This window comes from Nematostella vectensis, chromosome 13, assembly GCF_932526225.1.
Source record: "Nematostella vectensis chromosome 13, jaNemVect1.1, whole genome shotgun sequence".
NCBI lineage: Eukaryota > Metazoa > Cnidaria > Anthozoa > Actiniaria > Edwardsiidae > Nematostella > Nematostella vectensis.
In genome coordinates this window covers 7,502,082-7,519,907 of record NC_064046.1, presented here as the reverse complement: position 1 = coordinate 7,519,907, position 17,826 = coordinate 7,502,082, and the positions used below count along the sequence as shown (strand labels likewise).

Below are 17,826 nucleotides of genomic sequence, written 5' to 3'. Positions count from 1 at the left end.
TACAGAAGTTACTTCTTTATTAGCTACTGTATTAAATATCAATGCACTTCACATTAAAGAAATGTTATGAAATGACCATACATCCCCATACATCTATTTTAAATAAGGTTGATAATCCTTGTGTCGTAACCCGCAACGCTTTATGGGTAAAAATAGATAAGCACGTCCACTCGTTCCTGTGAACATCATTCCGAAGACCATGATGCGGCCATTGTGCATTAAGACACATGGATTCTCAAGTGCGGATTACGTGTATACCAAAAAACCATATAATAAGCCCAACCCACAATAACATATCTTACTTTCCCCCGATCCCCCACCCTCAATACCCCAAATCTTGATTGACCTATAGTTTTTATTTTCGCCATTTATCAACCTTTTCCTTTTTACAATGACATGTTTTTGTCTATTCCCATCCGAATTCCAATAATACCTAAATATCCTACTAAAAGTTAGTGTGGAACCTGTGAAGTATAAAAAACTTCAATACTTCAACATAGAAACTTGTTGTGTATAGCTAGGCTTTAGTTTGTTCACAACCTGTTCTAATTACTTCTAATTACTAATACTTCAACATAGAAACTTGTTGTGTATAGCTAGGCTTTAGTTTGTTCACAACCTGTTCTAATTACTTCTAATTACTAATACTTCAACATAGAAACTTGTTGTGTATAGCTAGGCTTTAGTTTGTTCACAACCTGTTCTAATTACTTCTAATTACTAATACTTCAACATAGAAACTTGTTGTGTATAGCTAGGCTTTAGTTTGTTCACAACCTGTTCTAATTTTGGGACCAAATGGATGTCCAGCTACAAGTAGACAGCGAGGTGTCTGCAGTCCGCCCTTATGTGGTGGCAAACAAGTACAGCAAGCCTTTAACAAAGTGGATTATTTCGCTGCCTCCAAGCTTTGATTCTCCGTACACACGGTCAACAAATGTGATCGGCACCTAGATAAGACAACTTTTGGTTACATGTGGTAACAAAGCCTAGTGAAATAAGGACATTGTTTGAGGGGAGGAAAACGCAGTGGGAAGGGGATGGGAGTGGTGTTATGCTGAGGAAGGAGATGGGAGGTGTTTAGTACTTGGGAAGGGGATGGGAGTGGTGTAATGCTGAGGGAGGAGATGGGAGGTGTTTAGTACTTGGGAAGGGGATGGGAGTGGTGTAATGCTGAGGAAGGGGATGGGAGGTGTTTAGTACTTGGGAAGGGGATGGGAGTGGTGTAATGCTGAGGAAGGGGATGGGAGGTGTTTAGTACTTGGGAAGGGGATGGGAGTGGTGTAATGCTGAGGGAGGAGATGGGAGGTGTTTAGTACTTGGGAAGGGGATGGGAGTGGTGTAATGCTGAGGAAGGGGATGGGAGGTGTTTAGTACTTGGGAAGGGGATGGGAGTGGTGTAATGCTGAGGAAGGGGATGGGAGGTGTTTAGTACTTGGGAAGGGGATGGGAGTGGTGTAATGCTGAGGAAGGGGATGGGGGGTGTTTAGTACTTGGGAAGGGGATGGGAGTGGTGTAATGCTGAGGAAGGGGATGGGAGTGGTTTAAAACTGGGGAAGGGGATGGGAGTGGTGTAATGCTGAGGAAGGAGATGGGGGGTGTTTAGTACTTGGGGAGGGGATGGGAGTGGTGTAATGCTGAGGAAGGGGATGGGAGGTGTTTAGTACTTGGGAAGGGGATGGGAGTGGTGTAATGCTGAGGAAGGGGATGGGGGGTGTTTAGTACTTGGGAAGGGGATGGGAGTGGTGTAATGCTGAGGAAGGGGATGGGAGGTGTTTAGTACTTGGGAAGGAGATGGGAGTGGTGTAATGCTGAGGAAGGGGATGAGAGGTGTTTAGTACTTGGGAAGGGTATGGGAGTGGTGTAATGCTGAGGAAGGGGATGAGAGGTATTTAGTACTTGGGAAGGGGATGGGAGTGGTGTAATGCTGAGGAAGGGGATGGGAGGTATTTAGTACTTGGGAAGGGGATGGGAGGTATTTAGTACTTGGGAAGGGGATGGGAGTGGTGTAATGCTGAGGAAGGGGATGAGAGGTATTTAGTACTTGGGAAGGGGATGGGAGTGGTGTAATGCTGAGGAAGGGGATGGGAGTGGTTTAAAACTGGGGAAGGGGATTGGAGTGGTTTAATACTGGGGAAGGAAGGTGTATAAATAGGAACATTTTAGGTAAACAAGTCTAGGAATGATATTTAACTTGGTTTAGAATATTAAATTTGAATTAAGCACTCAGAGCAATTACCCTGACAAGTTGATGCAATAACAATGGTAACTGATTGTTCTTGAGCCCGGGGGTGGGAGGAGCTTTCCCTTTTTTAGCGGAACCTCATGTTTAATAATGAGGAAAGGGAAGGGAGTGGTTTAATATTAGGTATTAGGTACTTTGTATATATTGTATGTTTAAAGTATAAATGTAAATTAAATACCAAGACTATTAAAACACTGTTTTTGAAATACTGGCCCTTCTCCTGTAAACTGACCTCTCCTATGCTAAATCCAAGTTGACGAGCACGAACAATCATTTCCATTTGGAACACATAGCCCTTGGAAACACAAGAGTCAACCAGCTTCTGTAGGACATCCTTTTTATACAACCTGCACAAAAATAAAATATCAAAATCAGCCAGTAGGCTAGTAGAAACACAAACCTGCAAGCCTGACAGGTTTGGGAAGAATGTAAGAACTTGACTAGTACATGGATCTGTCCACAGCTGGTTAGGGGAAATCCTGCTATTGGCTTGCATCAGGCTACATAAAATACAGTGAGTGAGAACGCAAGCAAGCAAAGAATGGTATAAGTACCTTTTTCAAAGAATGGTATAAGTACCTGAAGCAAGCAAAGAATGGTATAATTACCTAAAGCTAGCAAAGAATGGTATAAGTAGCTTAAGCAAGCAAGGAATGGTATAAGTACCTTAAGCTAGCAAAGAATGGTATAAGTACCTGAAGCTAGCAAAGAATGGTATAAGTAGCTTAAGCAAGCAAGGAATGGTATAAGTACCTTAAGCAAGCAAAGAATGGAATAAGTACCTGAAGCAAGCAAGGAATGGTATAAGTACCTGAAGCTAGCAAAGAATGGTATAAGTAGCTTAAGCAAGCAAAGAATGGTATAAGTAGCTTAAGCTAGCAAAGAATGGTATAAGTAGCTTAAGCAAGCAAAGAATGGTATAAGTACCTCAAGCAAGCAAAGAATAAGTGGACCTAATTTTTCTGGGGGGGAGAGGGGGTGGGTTTTCTGATAAAAATCTGGCCTTCCACAAAAGAACATAAAGAAAATAACTTGAACGAAGATTTGTGACATACCAGAGTGATCTTAAATGCCTTTTTATTCATTTATGCTTTATAGTTTTGACTACAAATAGCACGTCTATTGCAAACCAGAAGTGGACTTTGCCGTGAAGGGAACAAACACACCCCCTGCACCACCCCTCCTGGGTACGATCCTGAGAATGGTAGAGGTACCTGAAGCTTCCCGTTAGGTCTGATGCTCCAGGCTGCAGTAAGACTTGGGTGACATAGTTTGCCCCTCGGCTTAAAAACAAATTAAAAATAATTTCATCAAATGAAAACATATTCTAAAGACAAAATACTTATCCTTAAAATTATGTCTTGGGGCTTACATGATCCTCATAACTCTTATTGCTGGTGAGCGAGGGGAAGCTGGGGAATGGGGAGTGAGGGAAAGCTGGGGAATGGGGAGTGAGGGGAAGCTGGGTAATGGGGAGTGAGGGGAAGCTGGGGAATGGGGAGTGAGGGGAAGCTGGGGAATGGGGAGTGAGGGAAAGCTGGGGAATGGGGAGTGAGGGAAAGCTGGGGAATGGGGAGTGAGGGGAAGCTGGGTAATGGGGAGTGAGGGGAAGCTGGGGAATGGGGAGTGAGGGGAAGCTGGGGAATGGGGAGTGAGGGGAAGCTGGGGAATGGGGAGTGAGGGGAAGCTGGGGAATGGGGAGTGAGGGGAAGCTGGGGAATGGGGAGTGAGGGGAAGCTGGGGAATGGGGAGTGAGGGAAAGCTGGGGAATGGGGAGTGAGGGGAAGCTGGGGAATGGGGAGTGAGGGGAAGCTGGGGAATGGGGAGTGAGGGAAAGCTGGGGAATGGGGAGTGAGGGGAAGCTGGGGAATGGGGAGTGAGGGGAAGCTGGGTAATGGGGAGTGAGGGAAAGCTGGGGAATGGGGAGTGAGGGAAGCTGGGTAATGGGGAGTGAGGGAAAGCTGGGTAATGGGGAGTGAGGGAAAGCTGGGGAATGGGGAGTGAGGGAAGCTGGGTAATGGGGAGTGAGGGAAAGCTGGCGAATGGGGAGTGAGGGAAAGCTGGGGAATGGGGAGTGAGGGGAAGCTGGGGAATGGGGAGTGAGGGAAAGCTGGGGAATGGGGAGTGAGGGGAAGCTGGCGAATGGGGAGTGAGGGAAGCTGGGTAATGGGGAGTGAGGGAAAGCTGGGTAATGGGGAGTGAGGGGAAGCTGGGGAATGGGGAGTGAGGGGAAGCTGGGGAATGGGGAGTGAGGGAAAGCTGGGGACAGGGATTAGGTTGAGTAGGAGATGGGGGAGGGAGTAAGGGAATGGAGGGTACAGGAATTGACACCAAAAACCCTCCTTGTTATCCTTCTACACACTTCAGATTTATTGGCAAAACAAAGCTTAGGTTTTATAATTGTTTGTCCCAGGCAAACAAAACACCTATACCTCCATATGTTGTACTAGAAACCAAGCAAGGAATGGTACGGGGGGTTTGGTGGTATTTATTCATTAGACAACCAAGCCAACCTTCCCAAGTCATTACGCAACCAGATACCTGATGGTTGCTTAATGACCTTTGTCATAAATACAGTATTTCAATCATTTGAAGCAGACAAATGTACAGATTGAGTTTTCATTTTACAAGACATGACAGGTAAACAGTAGGGTAATTATTGTCACCTACCTAATCAGTTTTCTCTTTAGGTCCCATCCAAACACGCCACCATTGCCCCTGTATCTTGTACCAGAGACCAAGTCATAATTACCCTCTTTTTGTTTCCTAAAAAAAAACAAAAAATGAAGAACTTTTGGTACCTTTCCTAGGCTTCCATTCTTACCACTGGCTATCAGCAGATTACATCAGCAGGGAAAAAAGCATTTAATTTATGACAGGCTGACAAATAGCTGGGGAACAAAGGGACCAATGACAGGTAGGCAGGCTAGTGCTATAAGGGACTAATGACAGGTGGCCACGCTAGTGCTAAAAGGGACTAATGACAGGTGGTCACACTAGTGCTATAACGGACCAATGACAGGTGGTCACACTAGTGCTATAACGGACCAATTACAGGTGGCCAAGCTAGTGCTACAAGGGACTTATGACAGGTGGCCACGCTAGTGCTATAACGGACCAATAACAGGTGGCCAAGCTAGTGCTACAAGGGACTTATGACAGGTGGCCACGCTAGTGCTACAAGGGACTAATGACAGGTGGCCAGGCTAGTGCTATAACGGACCAATAACAGGTGGCCAAACTAGTGCTACAAGGGACTAATGACAGGTGGCCACACTAGTGCTATAAGGGACTTATGACAGGTGGCCACGCTAGTGCTACAAGGGACTAATGACAGGTGGCCAGGCTAGTGCTATAACGGACCAATAACAGGTGGCCAAACTAGTGCTACAAGGGACTAATGACAGGTGGCCATGCTAGTGCTATAAGGGACTAATGACAGGTGGCCAGGCTAGTGCTATAATGGACCAATGACAGGTGGCCACACTTGTGCTATAAGGGACTAATGACAGGTGGCCACGCTAGTGCCACAAGGGACTAATGACAGCTTGCCACGCTAGTGCTATAAGGGACCAATGACAGGTGGCCACGCTAGTGCTACAAGGGACTAATGACAGCTTGCCACGCTAGTGCTATAAGGGACTAATGACAGGTGGCCACACTAGTCCAAAAGGGACTAATGACAGGTGGCCACGCTAGTGCTATAACGGACCAATAACAGGTGGCCAAGCTAGTGCTATAACGGACCAATAACAGGTGGCCAAGCTAGTGCTACAAGGGACTTATGACAGGTGGCCACGCTAGTGCTACAAGGGACTAATGACAGGTGGCCAGGCTAGTGCTATAAGGGACTAATGACAGGTGGCCAGGCTAGTGCTATAATGGACCAATGACAGGTGGCCAAACTAGTGCTACAACGGACTAATGACAGGTGGCCACGCTAGTGCCACAAGGGACTAATGACAGGTGGCCATGCTAGTGCTATAAGGGACTAATGACAGGTGGCCAAGCTAGTGCTACAAGGGACTAATGACAGGTGGCCACGCTAGTGCTATAACGGACCAATGACAGGTGGCCACGCTAGTGCTATAACGGACCAATGACAGGTGGCCAAGCTAGTGCTACGAGGGACTAATGACAGGTGGCCACACTAGTGCTATAAGGGACCAATGACAGGTGGCCAAGCTAGTGCTACAAGGGACTAATGACAGGTGGCCACGCTAGTGCTATAACGGACCAATGACAGGTGGCCAAGCTAGTGCTATAACGGACCAATAACAGGTGGCCAAGTTAGTGCTACAAGGGACTTATGACAGGTGGCCACGCTAGTGCTATAACGGACCAATAACAGGTGGCCAAGCTAGTGCTACAAGGGACTTATGACAGGTGGCCACGCTAGTGCTACAAGGGACTAATGACAGGTGGCCACGCTAGTGCTATAACGGACCAATGACAGGTGGCCAGGCTAGTGCTATAACGGACCAATAACAGGTGGCCAAGTTAGTGCTACAAGGGACTTATGACAGGTGGCCACGCTAGTGCTATAACGGACCAATAACAGGTGGCCAAGCTAGTGCTACAAGGGACTTATGACAGGTGGCCACGCTAGTGCTACAAGGGACTAATGACAGGTGGCCAGGCTAGTGCTATAAGGGACTAATGACAGGTGGCCATGCTAGTGCTATAATGGACCAATGACAGGTGGCCAGGCTAGTGCTATAATGGACCAATGACAGGTGGCCACACTTGTGCTATAAGGGACTAATGACAGGTGGCCACACTAGTGCTATAAGGGACTAATGACAGGTGGCCATGCTAGTGCTATAATGGACCAATGACAGGTGGCCAGGCTAGTGCTATAATGGACCAATGACAGGTGGCCACGCTAGTGCTATAATGGACTAATGACAGGTGGCCACACTAGTGCTATAAGGGACTAATGACAGCTGGCCACACTAGTGCTATAAGGGACTAATGACAGGTGGCCATGCTAGTGCTATAATGGACTAATGACAGGTGGCCACACTAGTGCTATAAGGGACTAATGACAGCTGGCCACGCTAGTGCTATAATGGACCAATGACAGGTGGCCACGCTAGTGCTATAATGGACTAATGACAGGTGGCCAGGCTAGTGCTATAATGGACCAATGACAGGTGGCCACGCTAGTGCTATAATGGACTAATGACAGGTGGCCACGCTAGTGCTATAAGGGACTAATGACAGGTGGCCATGCTAGTGCTATAAGGGACTAATGACAGGTGGCCATGCTAGTGCTATAATGGACTAATGACAGGTGGCCACACTAGTGCTATAAGGGACTAATGACAGCTGGCCACACTAGTGCTATAATGGACCAATGACAGGTGGCCACGCTAGTGCTATAATGGACTAATGACAGGTGGCCACACTAGTGCTATAAGGGACTAATGACAGCTGGCCACGCTAGTGCTATAAGGGACTAATGACAGGTGGCCATGCTAGTGCTATAAGGGACTAATGACAGGTGGCCAGGCTAGTGCTATAATGGACCAATGACAGGTGGCCACACTAGTGCTATAAGGGACTAATGACAGCTGGCCACGCTAGTGCTATAACGGACCAATAACAGGTGGCCAAGCTAGTGCTACAAGGGACTTATGACAGGTGGCCACGCTAGTGCCACAAGGGACTAATGACAGGTGGCCATGCTAGTGCTATAATGGACCAATGACAGGTGCCCACACTTGTGCTATAAGGGACTAATGACAGGTGGCCACGCTAGTGCTATAACGGACCAATAACAGGTGGCCAAGCTAGTGCTATAACGGACCAATAACAGGTGGCCAAGCTAGTGCTATAACGGACCAATAACAGGTGGCCAAGCTAGTGCTACAAGGGACTTATGACAGGTGGCCACGCTAGTGCTATAACGGACCAATAACAGGTGGCCAAGCTAGTGCTATAACGGACCAATAACAGGTGGCCAAGCTAGTGCTACAAGGGACTAATGACAGGTGGCCACGCTAGTGCTATAACGGACCAATGACAGGTGGCCACGCTAGTGCTATAAGGGACTGATGACAGGTGGCCACACTAGTCCAAAAGGGACTAATGACAGGTGGCCACACTAGTGCCACAAGGGACTAATGACAGGTGGCCACACTTGTGCTATAAGGGACTAATGACAGGTGGCCACACTAGTGCCACAAGGGACTAATGACAGGTGGCCACACTAGTGCCACAAGGGACTAATGACAGGTGGCCACACTAGTGCCACAAGGGACTAATGACAGGTGGCCACACTAGTGCTATAAGGGACTAATGACAGGTGGCCACACTAGTGCTATAAGGGACTAATGACAGCTGGCCACGCTAGTGCTACAAGGGACTAATGACAGGTGGCCATGCTAGTGCTATAAGGGACTAATGACAGGTGGCCACGCTAGTGCTATAATGGACCAATGACAGGTGGCCACACTTGTGCTATAAGGGACCAATAACAGGTGGCCACGCTAGTGCCACAAGGGACTAATGACAGGTGGCCATGCTAGTGCTATAAGGGACTAATGACAGGTGGCCACGCTAGTGCCACAAGGGACTAATGACAGGTGGCCACGCTAGTGCTATAAGGGACCAATGACAGGTGGCCACACTAGTGCTATAAGGGACTGCTGACAGCTGGCCACGCTAGTGCCACAAGGGACTAATGACAGGTGGCCATGCTAGTGCTATAATGGACCAATGACAGGTGGCCACACTTGTGCTATAAGGGACTAATGACAGGTGGCCACGCTTGTGCTACAAGGGACTAATGACAGCTTGCCACGCTAGTGCTACAAGGGACCAATGATAGGTGGCCACGCTAGTGCTACAAGGGACTAATGACAGGTGGCCACGCTAGTGCTATAACGGACCAATAACAGGTGGCCAAGCTAGTGCTATAACGGACCAATAACAGGTGGCCAAGCTAGTGCTACAAGGGACTTATGACAGGTGGCCACGCTAGTGCTACAAGGGACTAATGACAGCACAAGAGACTTACTTGATAAATTCCGGAATGAACTTTGGCTAAAAAAGAGGTTGACAGGATTAATGGGTAATTAGTGTTAAAAAGCCAAAACAGCAAGTCAAAACATACTAGCTTCTTCCTATGATAGTCTCTCTTCACCCTCTTCTCTTAAATGCAAACATTCATGTTTCTAAAAAGCAGTCCGAGTCAGAGTGACTATAAGGTTGCAAATACTGAACATTACCAAGAATAGAAAATCCTTTTATTTTAGCCATTTCAAATGATTCTGGATTTTTCAACACATCGTCATTTCAAAAATTTTTAAGCATGGATTTTCCATTTGAAGAAAAATAAAGAACTGACGGCAAAATGAGGGGGTTAAAAACACATTTTTGGTGATTTTCTTTATTGAAATCTGAAAACCCATGCTTAAAAATCTAGCTACTTTTCAAATTTAAAGAAAAACTTACAATCCAGCAAGAAAACGATAAACCGTGCATGGTTACCAAGCAAAAGCTTGATGAATCACTCTTGTAGAAAAGAAGCCATTACGAAAAGAGAATGAAAGAAATTCCTATTTGTTCAGATACATAGGAGACAACAATGGGAGCCCTAGCTGCATCTTCAGTAAGTGGTCTCATTTTGAGAGGAAATTATTGAAGGGACAAGCTCAAGAACAAACTACAATTTAATGTACATCTTTGAAACTTTTGTCCCACTTCTACAGGGCTTCCGAAATTACGCGTAATTTGGCTTTACAAATTTCCGAGTAATCCCGAGTAATTTGGCTTTACAAATTTCCAGGTAATCCCAAGTAATTTGGCTAAATTTTGAAAGACAAAACATTAAAGTGCACAGCTGATGTGTTCTTTTAGGGTTCTTACCTCTATTTCTCGTAAAAAAGAGAGATATTCTGCATAAGAGTGCGATATTTCGAACTGAATTACGAAAACAAATAAAATGACTAGGCGTTCTTTGCTAAACTGCGAAGTCTTGGACTAATAATATTATACCTTTTTTTAATTGGCTGGTGGCTAAGGGCCAATGAAAACTCGCCTAAGATATTTTCTCGCAAAAAATTTAACCTTTAAGTTATTTTGTGCTTTTCTTCGGTACAAAATGTAGTTTGGGCGTAACAGTTGATAACTCACATGTAATTTAGCGTGTAAGTTCAGTAAAGAATCCTGCAAAATTGGAACATGTATAGCAAAACCACACTTAATTTAGCGCGTAGTGATTGATTTTCTGCGCAATTTAGCACGTAACTTAGCAAAGAATCCGGCGTAATTTTGAGATTTTTTCCACGTAATTCCAGAAGCCCTGCTTCTAGTAAAGGATTAGTCACAGGCACACTCTTATGGAGCTGTAGGTAATCTTCTCACGCATTAGTTTAAATAAGAACCATTTACTATTTGTGGCTTGTTTCGTTGTAAAAATTAGTTGGTTGCATTAGTGCAAGGCTGTGGAGGGGCTTTTACAGTAAAACTAGATATACTGTATGTCTAGCTACTTCAATCTCTGAATTGATGCAGCATCCACCCTGGCTTTTTATCAGCTACACAATTAAGGCAAGAATTTTGCACATTAAATGGTGCATTTACAGGCCACCCTCTCCATGTACGCTTTTGTACAGGGTCACTTTCTTTTGTGATTTCCCAGAGAACCAACTTTTTTCGACATGTGCTCCCTGACCGTATACTTTCCTTATTATCTAGAAACCATTGCAATAAATACATACATGATGTGACAGATCAGCATCCATGATAATGATGAAATTTCCTGTTGCATGTTTCATGCCATGAATATACGCAGTACCTACAGCATTGAGAACAGAGGTCTTTTCACTATTAAGCACTAATAATTAACAATATGAGCAAGACATCAAAACATAAAAAGAAGACTTTCTCTGTATCTAGGTAGCAATTCACAGTAGGTGCATTTAAACAAGATGCCAAGGAAACAAACATTGTTTTTGGAACAAAAATAAAGAGCAAGATACATGCAAGGATGAGCAATATCATGAAGACAAAAATTATCCACAAGGCAGCATTAAAAGATATATTTTTTTTAAACTTAAGTAATATCTTTTCAAAATTCCTTATTTTTTTCCAAGATATTGGAAAGATCCACAAATTTCTTTTTGGTTTTATATGTATATATGATAAGGTACAGTATATGTAATATAACAAGGTATACCTCACCTAAACCAAGCTTACAAGGTCTTGGTCTCAAAACCTAAAAAAAATATTAAGGCAAATTAGGATTTGGGAGCCCAGGGCCCCCTTGCTTTGCTCATCACTGCATTTTGGCTGAGCGTCATTGGCCAAGAGAAATCTGGAGGCTCTGGTACCCAGAATTATCACACAAGTTCATTATACCACCACCAAAACCACACTTTATACAACAAGACAATTATCACCATTGGCAAGCTGCTATCACACTTGAGTTTGCGCTTCTCAAAGCATCCAACCGGTATCCACAGATGTTTTGTACATAAACTTGTTCATCCATACACCAGTTCACCCATAGCAAAACCAGTTTGTCCATAACCATAGCCATTTCATCCATAGATATAATGTGGGTTTAAACTGGCAGAACAGTTTTGCTGGAACAGTTTTGTGGGTGTTATGCTTTAAAACCCATTATTATATCTATGGATGAAGTGACTTTGTATGGACAAACCGGTGTATCGACGAACGAGTCCAAACACCAGTTTGACTGAGCCCATACACCAGGTTTTAAATCAGGTATTACAAGAATCAACCCCTCCCCCCTAAAAGATTATTTTCCCCTAACTCACCCTAAAAATATACATTCATGGTTGAGACAAAGAGAGACATTCAAATATATTTTTATCTCGATCAAGCCAAATCACAATAATAAAGATAACACTTTGGATTCTTGAGGACTCACTATTTTGTCTTTGCCGTAAATATCTTCAAGTTGTTTGGCCGCTTCCTGTGTGCCATCAGGACTTCCATCGTCAATTATGATGATTTCATAATCATGGCCACTGGCAAAATAAAAGTACTCATCGTTTAAAAACATGTATGGATTCAGAAATAATGTTTGCAGGGATGAGAACGCTTTTTAGAACGTTGTTATATTTCTCCCTTTCGTTCAAGACCCCAAAATGACATAAACGAAGATTTTAAATCTTAAATATCTTCAGGCTACTTCTTTTTACTCAACTTTCTTAACTTATTATAGCAGAGCCCCTGCGGAGCCCCATAGTCATAGCGGCTACCCTGTGTGGTAGCCTGCACATGTTCTAAGCTTTAAGGCAATTTTATTGCAATGTTTCACAAAAAATCGCGACTTCAACCACTCATTTTACCTCTAAGAATAACAGCCGATTCCAAGCTACGAAAAAGCTTCAAAACCATTACCTGGGCTACCTGTGGTCCAGACAATGGAAATGTAACACATCTCAAGATCTTGCTGTTCTAAAACTTTATTATAACAATCCCCTAGTCTAATAGTTATCATACAGCCCGATCATATTTGCAAAATGCGACTTGATATTTTTAGAACTCTTGGAAAAGACTGGGGAACAATTGTTATGATTATGTCGCGTCACGCTTTGTCGCGACATTTGAATCACGCTCCGACATTTGAATCACGCTCTTTGAGAAACACATAACATTTCTGTAAACGAATACAGTTTTTTACAAGGATCTCTATTTGATTCGAAATAATTTTTGTTCTGCTTGAACCGCATTTTGCTCTGGTGCCTCTCGCGCTGGAGTTTTTTTACGAACCAAACAATCTCCATGTTTATTCTACAAATGTGACGGAGTCGCACGGCTTTCAGGGTTATTGATTATGAAACAATCAACTGAGAATTGGAAAAAGACGTGTCATGGAGTGTTCAGTCCTGTGAGTTTCTTCATAAAGAAATATATCCGCAAATATACAAGAACAACGGTATTCGCAAGTGGTTACGTGTTTTGATTCCCCTTCGTTTAATGTACGGTATCCTTCCCTGCTGATAAAAACCTAGGTCGCTCTGCCAACAAACATTTAGTATCTGTACATTCTCTTGATTTTCTGCTGTACATTATATTAGCCAATCCGAAATTTGGAAAAGTGAAATACGGAGAAATTCGGATAGAATACGTTTGCCTTAAAAACGTCGCTAAGCCGAAAATCGCTGAAGATCGGGAGCGTGTAAAACAAAAGAATTTCGGCCGAGCCGAAATTTGCTGAAGTTCGGGTGTTTTCGGATGTGCCTGAGGTTATTCGGTGAACTTCGGCCAATTTCTTTTGTATTACTTTCCGTCAGTACTGTATTATTGAAAAAAAACACAAGGTTGTTGCTAGTGTTATATAGTTTCAGTATCTTTCCCTAAAAAACCCTTCCCCTCATAAAAGTTCTATTAATGTACATTTGTAAAGCTACATTCTGACAAGCTTTGTCCTTGCAAGAACAAGTAATGGATGAAACAGGATTTCAAAAATATTATATAGTGTCTGACACAGTTTTAGATGAGATGCAATACTGAAGTTTTCATGTACCATTTTAAGTGGTGATTTCCCATCCTCATGGGAATTAATATCCACAAATATAAATCCAGTAATGCATTATATTTTGGTGTTTAGAAACCCTGGATCCAACCATTCCAATAAAATATATCTAAACCTCTAAAATAAATGTTATAGGAAAGAGACTGACTTGGACAGTAATTTAAAAATCAAATTTGTTTATTTATATATTTCTTTTTGGTGTAGAGGGGAAATAGCAAAGAGCATCAATTGCATAAAAATAGGAGAAGTAAAAGTTTTATATTGAATAAGTATCTTGTTCTAAATAAAACCTATTGAGTGTGTACTGCTGAATCACATAGTAATGCCAGAAGTCAGGGGTTAATGTGGGGTTTTAGACCACTTTTTAACCAGAATATGTCAAGAGGGGTGGTGGTATTGACTGTTTTTGACTCTTAACTTGGAAACAGGCTTTTATTAAAGTCTAATCCCCCACCCTTTCCTGGGACCATGGGTGTGGGGGTATCAAATGACTAGTGAATAAGAACTCCCTACTGTTCTCTTCAAGACATGTTTTTTAATTCTCATGTCTTCCAGTCTTTAGCATTCATCTTGGCCCTCAGGTAGTTCCTGGTTCATAAAAGAGTGAAAAGAATTATTTATTATTTCTTTTAAAACAATCTTTTCATCAAGCCATTTATAATCTAACTTTCCACAACTGTTTGAAAAAAAATAAACACATGAGATGCAAGATGCAGACAATAACAACAATACATATTGACAATAGGGGTTGAATTTTTTTTTTATCCTCGGTAAGGAAAATTTCTCTTGTAAGTTGAAAAAGTTGCTGTATCTTCTAAGGATATGCATCTTCTTAGGACTAAGAGCACAGGATATAAAGACAAGAACGGTCTTCTTTAGCAGTATTTGACAAATGCAACACGATATTGGTTAGCCTTTATGAAATATCTCAACACTATCAATCTGCCCTGAAGAAGTCTTATTAAAGACAAAAATTTGGCAGAGTCGAATTCCAGTTTTTGGTGTATTGTATTTTATTCAACACAATCAAGAGTATAGATAAAACGAAGAATGTCAAAACAAAAGGTGTTATGCTCAAATAATTTGATTACTAAGTTAAGTACTCACGTTCTCAAAGCAAACAAAAAGGACAACAAAAAGCCCAAAAACTGTCATATCCTCAATAGACAATACAAATCTACGTCCAAAACTCACCTTGCATTGTTTTGTCGCTTTCTTGTGGTTGTGTTTGCTCTTAAATGAGAACTGTTAATTGCTTAAATTTACTAGCTAAAACCAGATAAATCTTGGCGTGAATGAATGTTAGTAGATCTCCTCTATTTGACTTTATCCTTAAAGTCACAAAATTGAAGGCAAAACAAATAATCATCACATAATTGGCTAAAACTTTTTCCCTTGCTCCGTGCTTGTATTTGGTCACCATTTCGGGGCCGAGTGGGGCCTGGGAGTCGCGCGGCTGACTGGCTGGCGAGTGACACCACAGGATACCCGCGCGATGACCACAAAAACCAAGTCGCATACCTATACCATATTTCCATGCCTATGGAGCTAAGCGCACGGCCTGCGGCCGCACTTGGCTCCGCTATAATTGATAGTTGGAAAGGAAGGACAAATGATGGAATAGAAAGAAGGTAAGAAAGACTCGTAATAGTAGCTTTTTGTTCGCGCTATGAAAATTAATTGTAACTTAAGTTTTAAGTTATTGACATTTTTTAGCGAAAAAATCTTAAAGATGAAGGGATGCTTTATTAAGTATACCTTCCCAGTATAATTCAGCTAGGTTTAGCCAATAGAAAAGGATAGGGAATTCGTGGGGTTTGTCCGCAAACTATCTCTTGATATTCACTTGTTTTTTTATTTCGATTAAAACAAATATCTTTGCTTTTTAAGCTAAATAAGTTTTCCTGTAACGAAAGGAGATAATAAGTAGTTTAGAGGAGTTTGTTTAAGATTTTAGTGTTTAGTGAAACAATATTTTGTTTTGTTTTTAAACTTTCTTTAATTTGCTACTAATAACTCCTTGGTAATGAGCTGAATTTGTTCATTTGTTGGGTATTGTGCTGTTTGAATTAACTTACATATTAACTTATATAAGATTTGTTTCCTCATTCACCATCTATCATGAGAAAATACTTAGTCTCCATGATAAATTGAAGATAAAAACAGAAGTGATTGATTCATTCAATAAAACCTTACCCAAAACTAGAATGTTATTGTCATCGAATTCTGGTTTGACTCTAGAAAAAAGGTGCATTCTGGGTACTGTGGTCCTCTTTTCTGAAAACTTGAGTGATGTCATCTTGTCTTCTAGTGCTGTTATTGGATAGGATAATCCATTGTCATAAGAATCTCTTAACACCAGTGAAGGGGTATAACGGTTGGTAGAATTTTATTTATAAGATTGGAGAATCATCCTAGAGTCCCCCATACCCCCCTACAGGGTTTTGCCTTAAATGCTGTTCTACAAATTTTTTAGGTGAATCTCACTTACAAGAGAAACTCCAAACAAGCTGCCAGCTTAAAGGAGTGATGCCATGGCAGGATGTATATAAAGCATTTGTATTATGCAGCCCAGTGAAAATTAATACAACTGAGTAACAAAAAAATAGTTTTTCTATTGCATGTTTTAGCACACAAATAGCAGGCGTAATGCACCACCATTTTAAGAGCCCCCTGATAAATTAGTATGGGGATTTTAGTGTGTCCATGGTTCTCTACAAGTAGGGTCATTGTTTTGTATGGACCACCCAGACAGGTGCACATTTCAAAGACTATTAGCCCAAAAAGCACAGAAGAAAGCCCAATATTTGCAATTTCTACTTAAAACGCTTTTACATTCACCTGGTAAATCCAATACAATACACAGTGTAATCTTCTGATATGCTTATATATAGAATGCATAGTGTTTCAATGTATAGAGTTTTAAATTCTGAAGAAAAAAAAATTTGCAATATTTATTTAAATTTTCCTGAAAACATCCTCCCTTTACACCCACTGGAAGCCTTGTCCTAATAAACAACAACAACAACAAAAACGTATGTACAACCTATTTTAAAATATGTTCTGCTATCAATAAATACCAAGTGAATCGTCAAATTACAACTGAATGTTGGAAAATGTGAATAACTTATGCGATAAGATTACTTATCCTTATTCTTGCAAATGATTATACCCATAAGCAGTGATTGGTCTCACTGCCATTCGCTATTTGCACTGACAAAGTTTATAATTGAAATAAGTGTATGGCTGAAATTGAATGCATGCTGGCTCCGTTTTAGGCTGTGCCTAAATATATCTAGTAACTCACGAAATCATACAGACTGAATGGAAATGACAAACGTCAAAACCAAATCGTTTACCAAGCTTTACGCCAATGGAAAACCACCGAAAATGAACAAGCATATTATCACATGTAATAGCATTACCTGGAAGTGAAGGCTCGCACGATCAGCCAGACGATTAATGGTAGATTTTCGCGTTCGTTGTAAGTCGGCAACAAAACCGAGTATTTATCCGCCATCTTGAAATAGGACGTGGCAAGTAAAACCGCTGACTTATACAGCTGGCACTAACACAGGCCCCTCTAGTTATCATGTTTGTTTATCATAAAAAAAACAAAAACAGTTTATTTGCAAGAAAACCAAGAAATATTAATCTACGAATAAAGTCTGATAAGTAATTGACAAAAATCGACTGAAAATAACTTGGTTACTTGCTCAAATTAGCCGATGGAAGCGGATGCTTCGTGTGACTAGGAATTGAGCGGGATCGTAAAATGGCGCCTTCAAAACGTGTTCTGCTGCTCTAACTTATGGTAACACTCTTTAATGGCGGGTCGCAGATGTTAAAAACAGTGCGGGTTTTAGGATATTTTTGAATTCTCAGAAAAGGGGGATGCATTACAAACGAATATATGGTTGACTGGGCCGTAGCACGGGGTGGGGCACTGGGGGCACTGCCCCAAATATTTTCGAAAATTATAGGGAAATGATCAGAAGGGGCGTGGCTATGCCCCCCAATATTTCCTTGATGTTTCTGTATTGTTTCCCTCCATTATTTTGAG

General features: G+C 42.1%; 1 protein-coding gene across 2 annotated transcripts; it reads right to left on the bottom strand.

Annotated features, from left to right (window-relative positions):
• LOC5510840 (dolichol-phosphate mannosyltransferase subunit 1) lies at positions 1-17,327 on the bottom strand. Of its 2 annotated transcripts, XR_007306400.1 has the most exons (10): positions 17,189-17,327; positions 12,150-12,249; positions 11,438-11,471; positions 10,975-11,051; positions 9,270-9,295; positions 4,916-5,011; positions 3,460-3,528; positions 2,478-2,592; positions 778-950; positions 1-698 (listed from the first exon to the last, which is right to left on the bottom strand). XR_007306400.1 is itself a non-coding variant. In XM_048721242.1 (9 exons), the coding sequence occupies exons 1-9, from the start codon at positions 17,281-17,283 to the stop codon at positions 846-848; spliced, it is 717 nt and encodes a 238-aa protein (XP_048577199.1). In that variant the 5' UTR covers positions 17,284-17,327; the 3' UTR covers positions 1-845. The 2 variants fall into 2 exon arrangements, 1 of the variants encoding a protein (XP_048577199.1); XM_048721242.1 differs by having other exon boundaries at positions 1-950.
• Positions 17,328-17,826: the final 499 nt, after the last annotated feature.

What these genes read in the sequence shown, in the direction of transcription:
- LOC5510840 (XM_048721242.1), bottom strand. Translation starts at nt 17,283, where the DNA reads ATGGCGGATAAATACTCGGTTTTGTTGCCGACTTACAACGAACGCGAA. An exon ending in GTGCGAGCCTTCACTTCCAG is followed by an intron (nt 12,250 to 17,188) that starts GTAATGCTATTA and finishes TTATTTTGCCAG; the next exon opens with TGGCCATGATTATGAAATCA. An exon ending in TTGGATTTAGCATAGGAGAG is followed by an intron (nt 951 to 2,477) that starts GTCAGTTTACAG and finishes TGTCTTATCTAG; the next exon opens with GTGCCGATCACATTTGTTGA.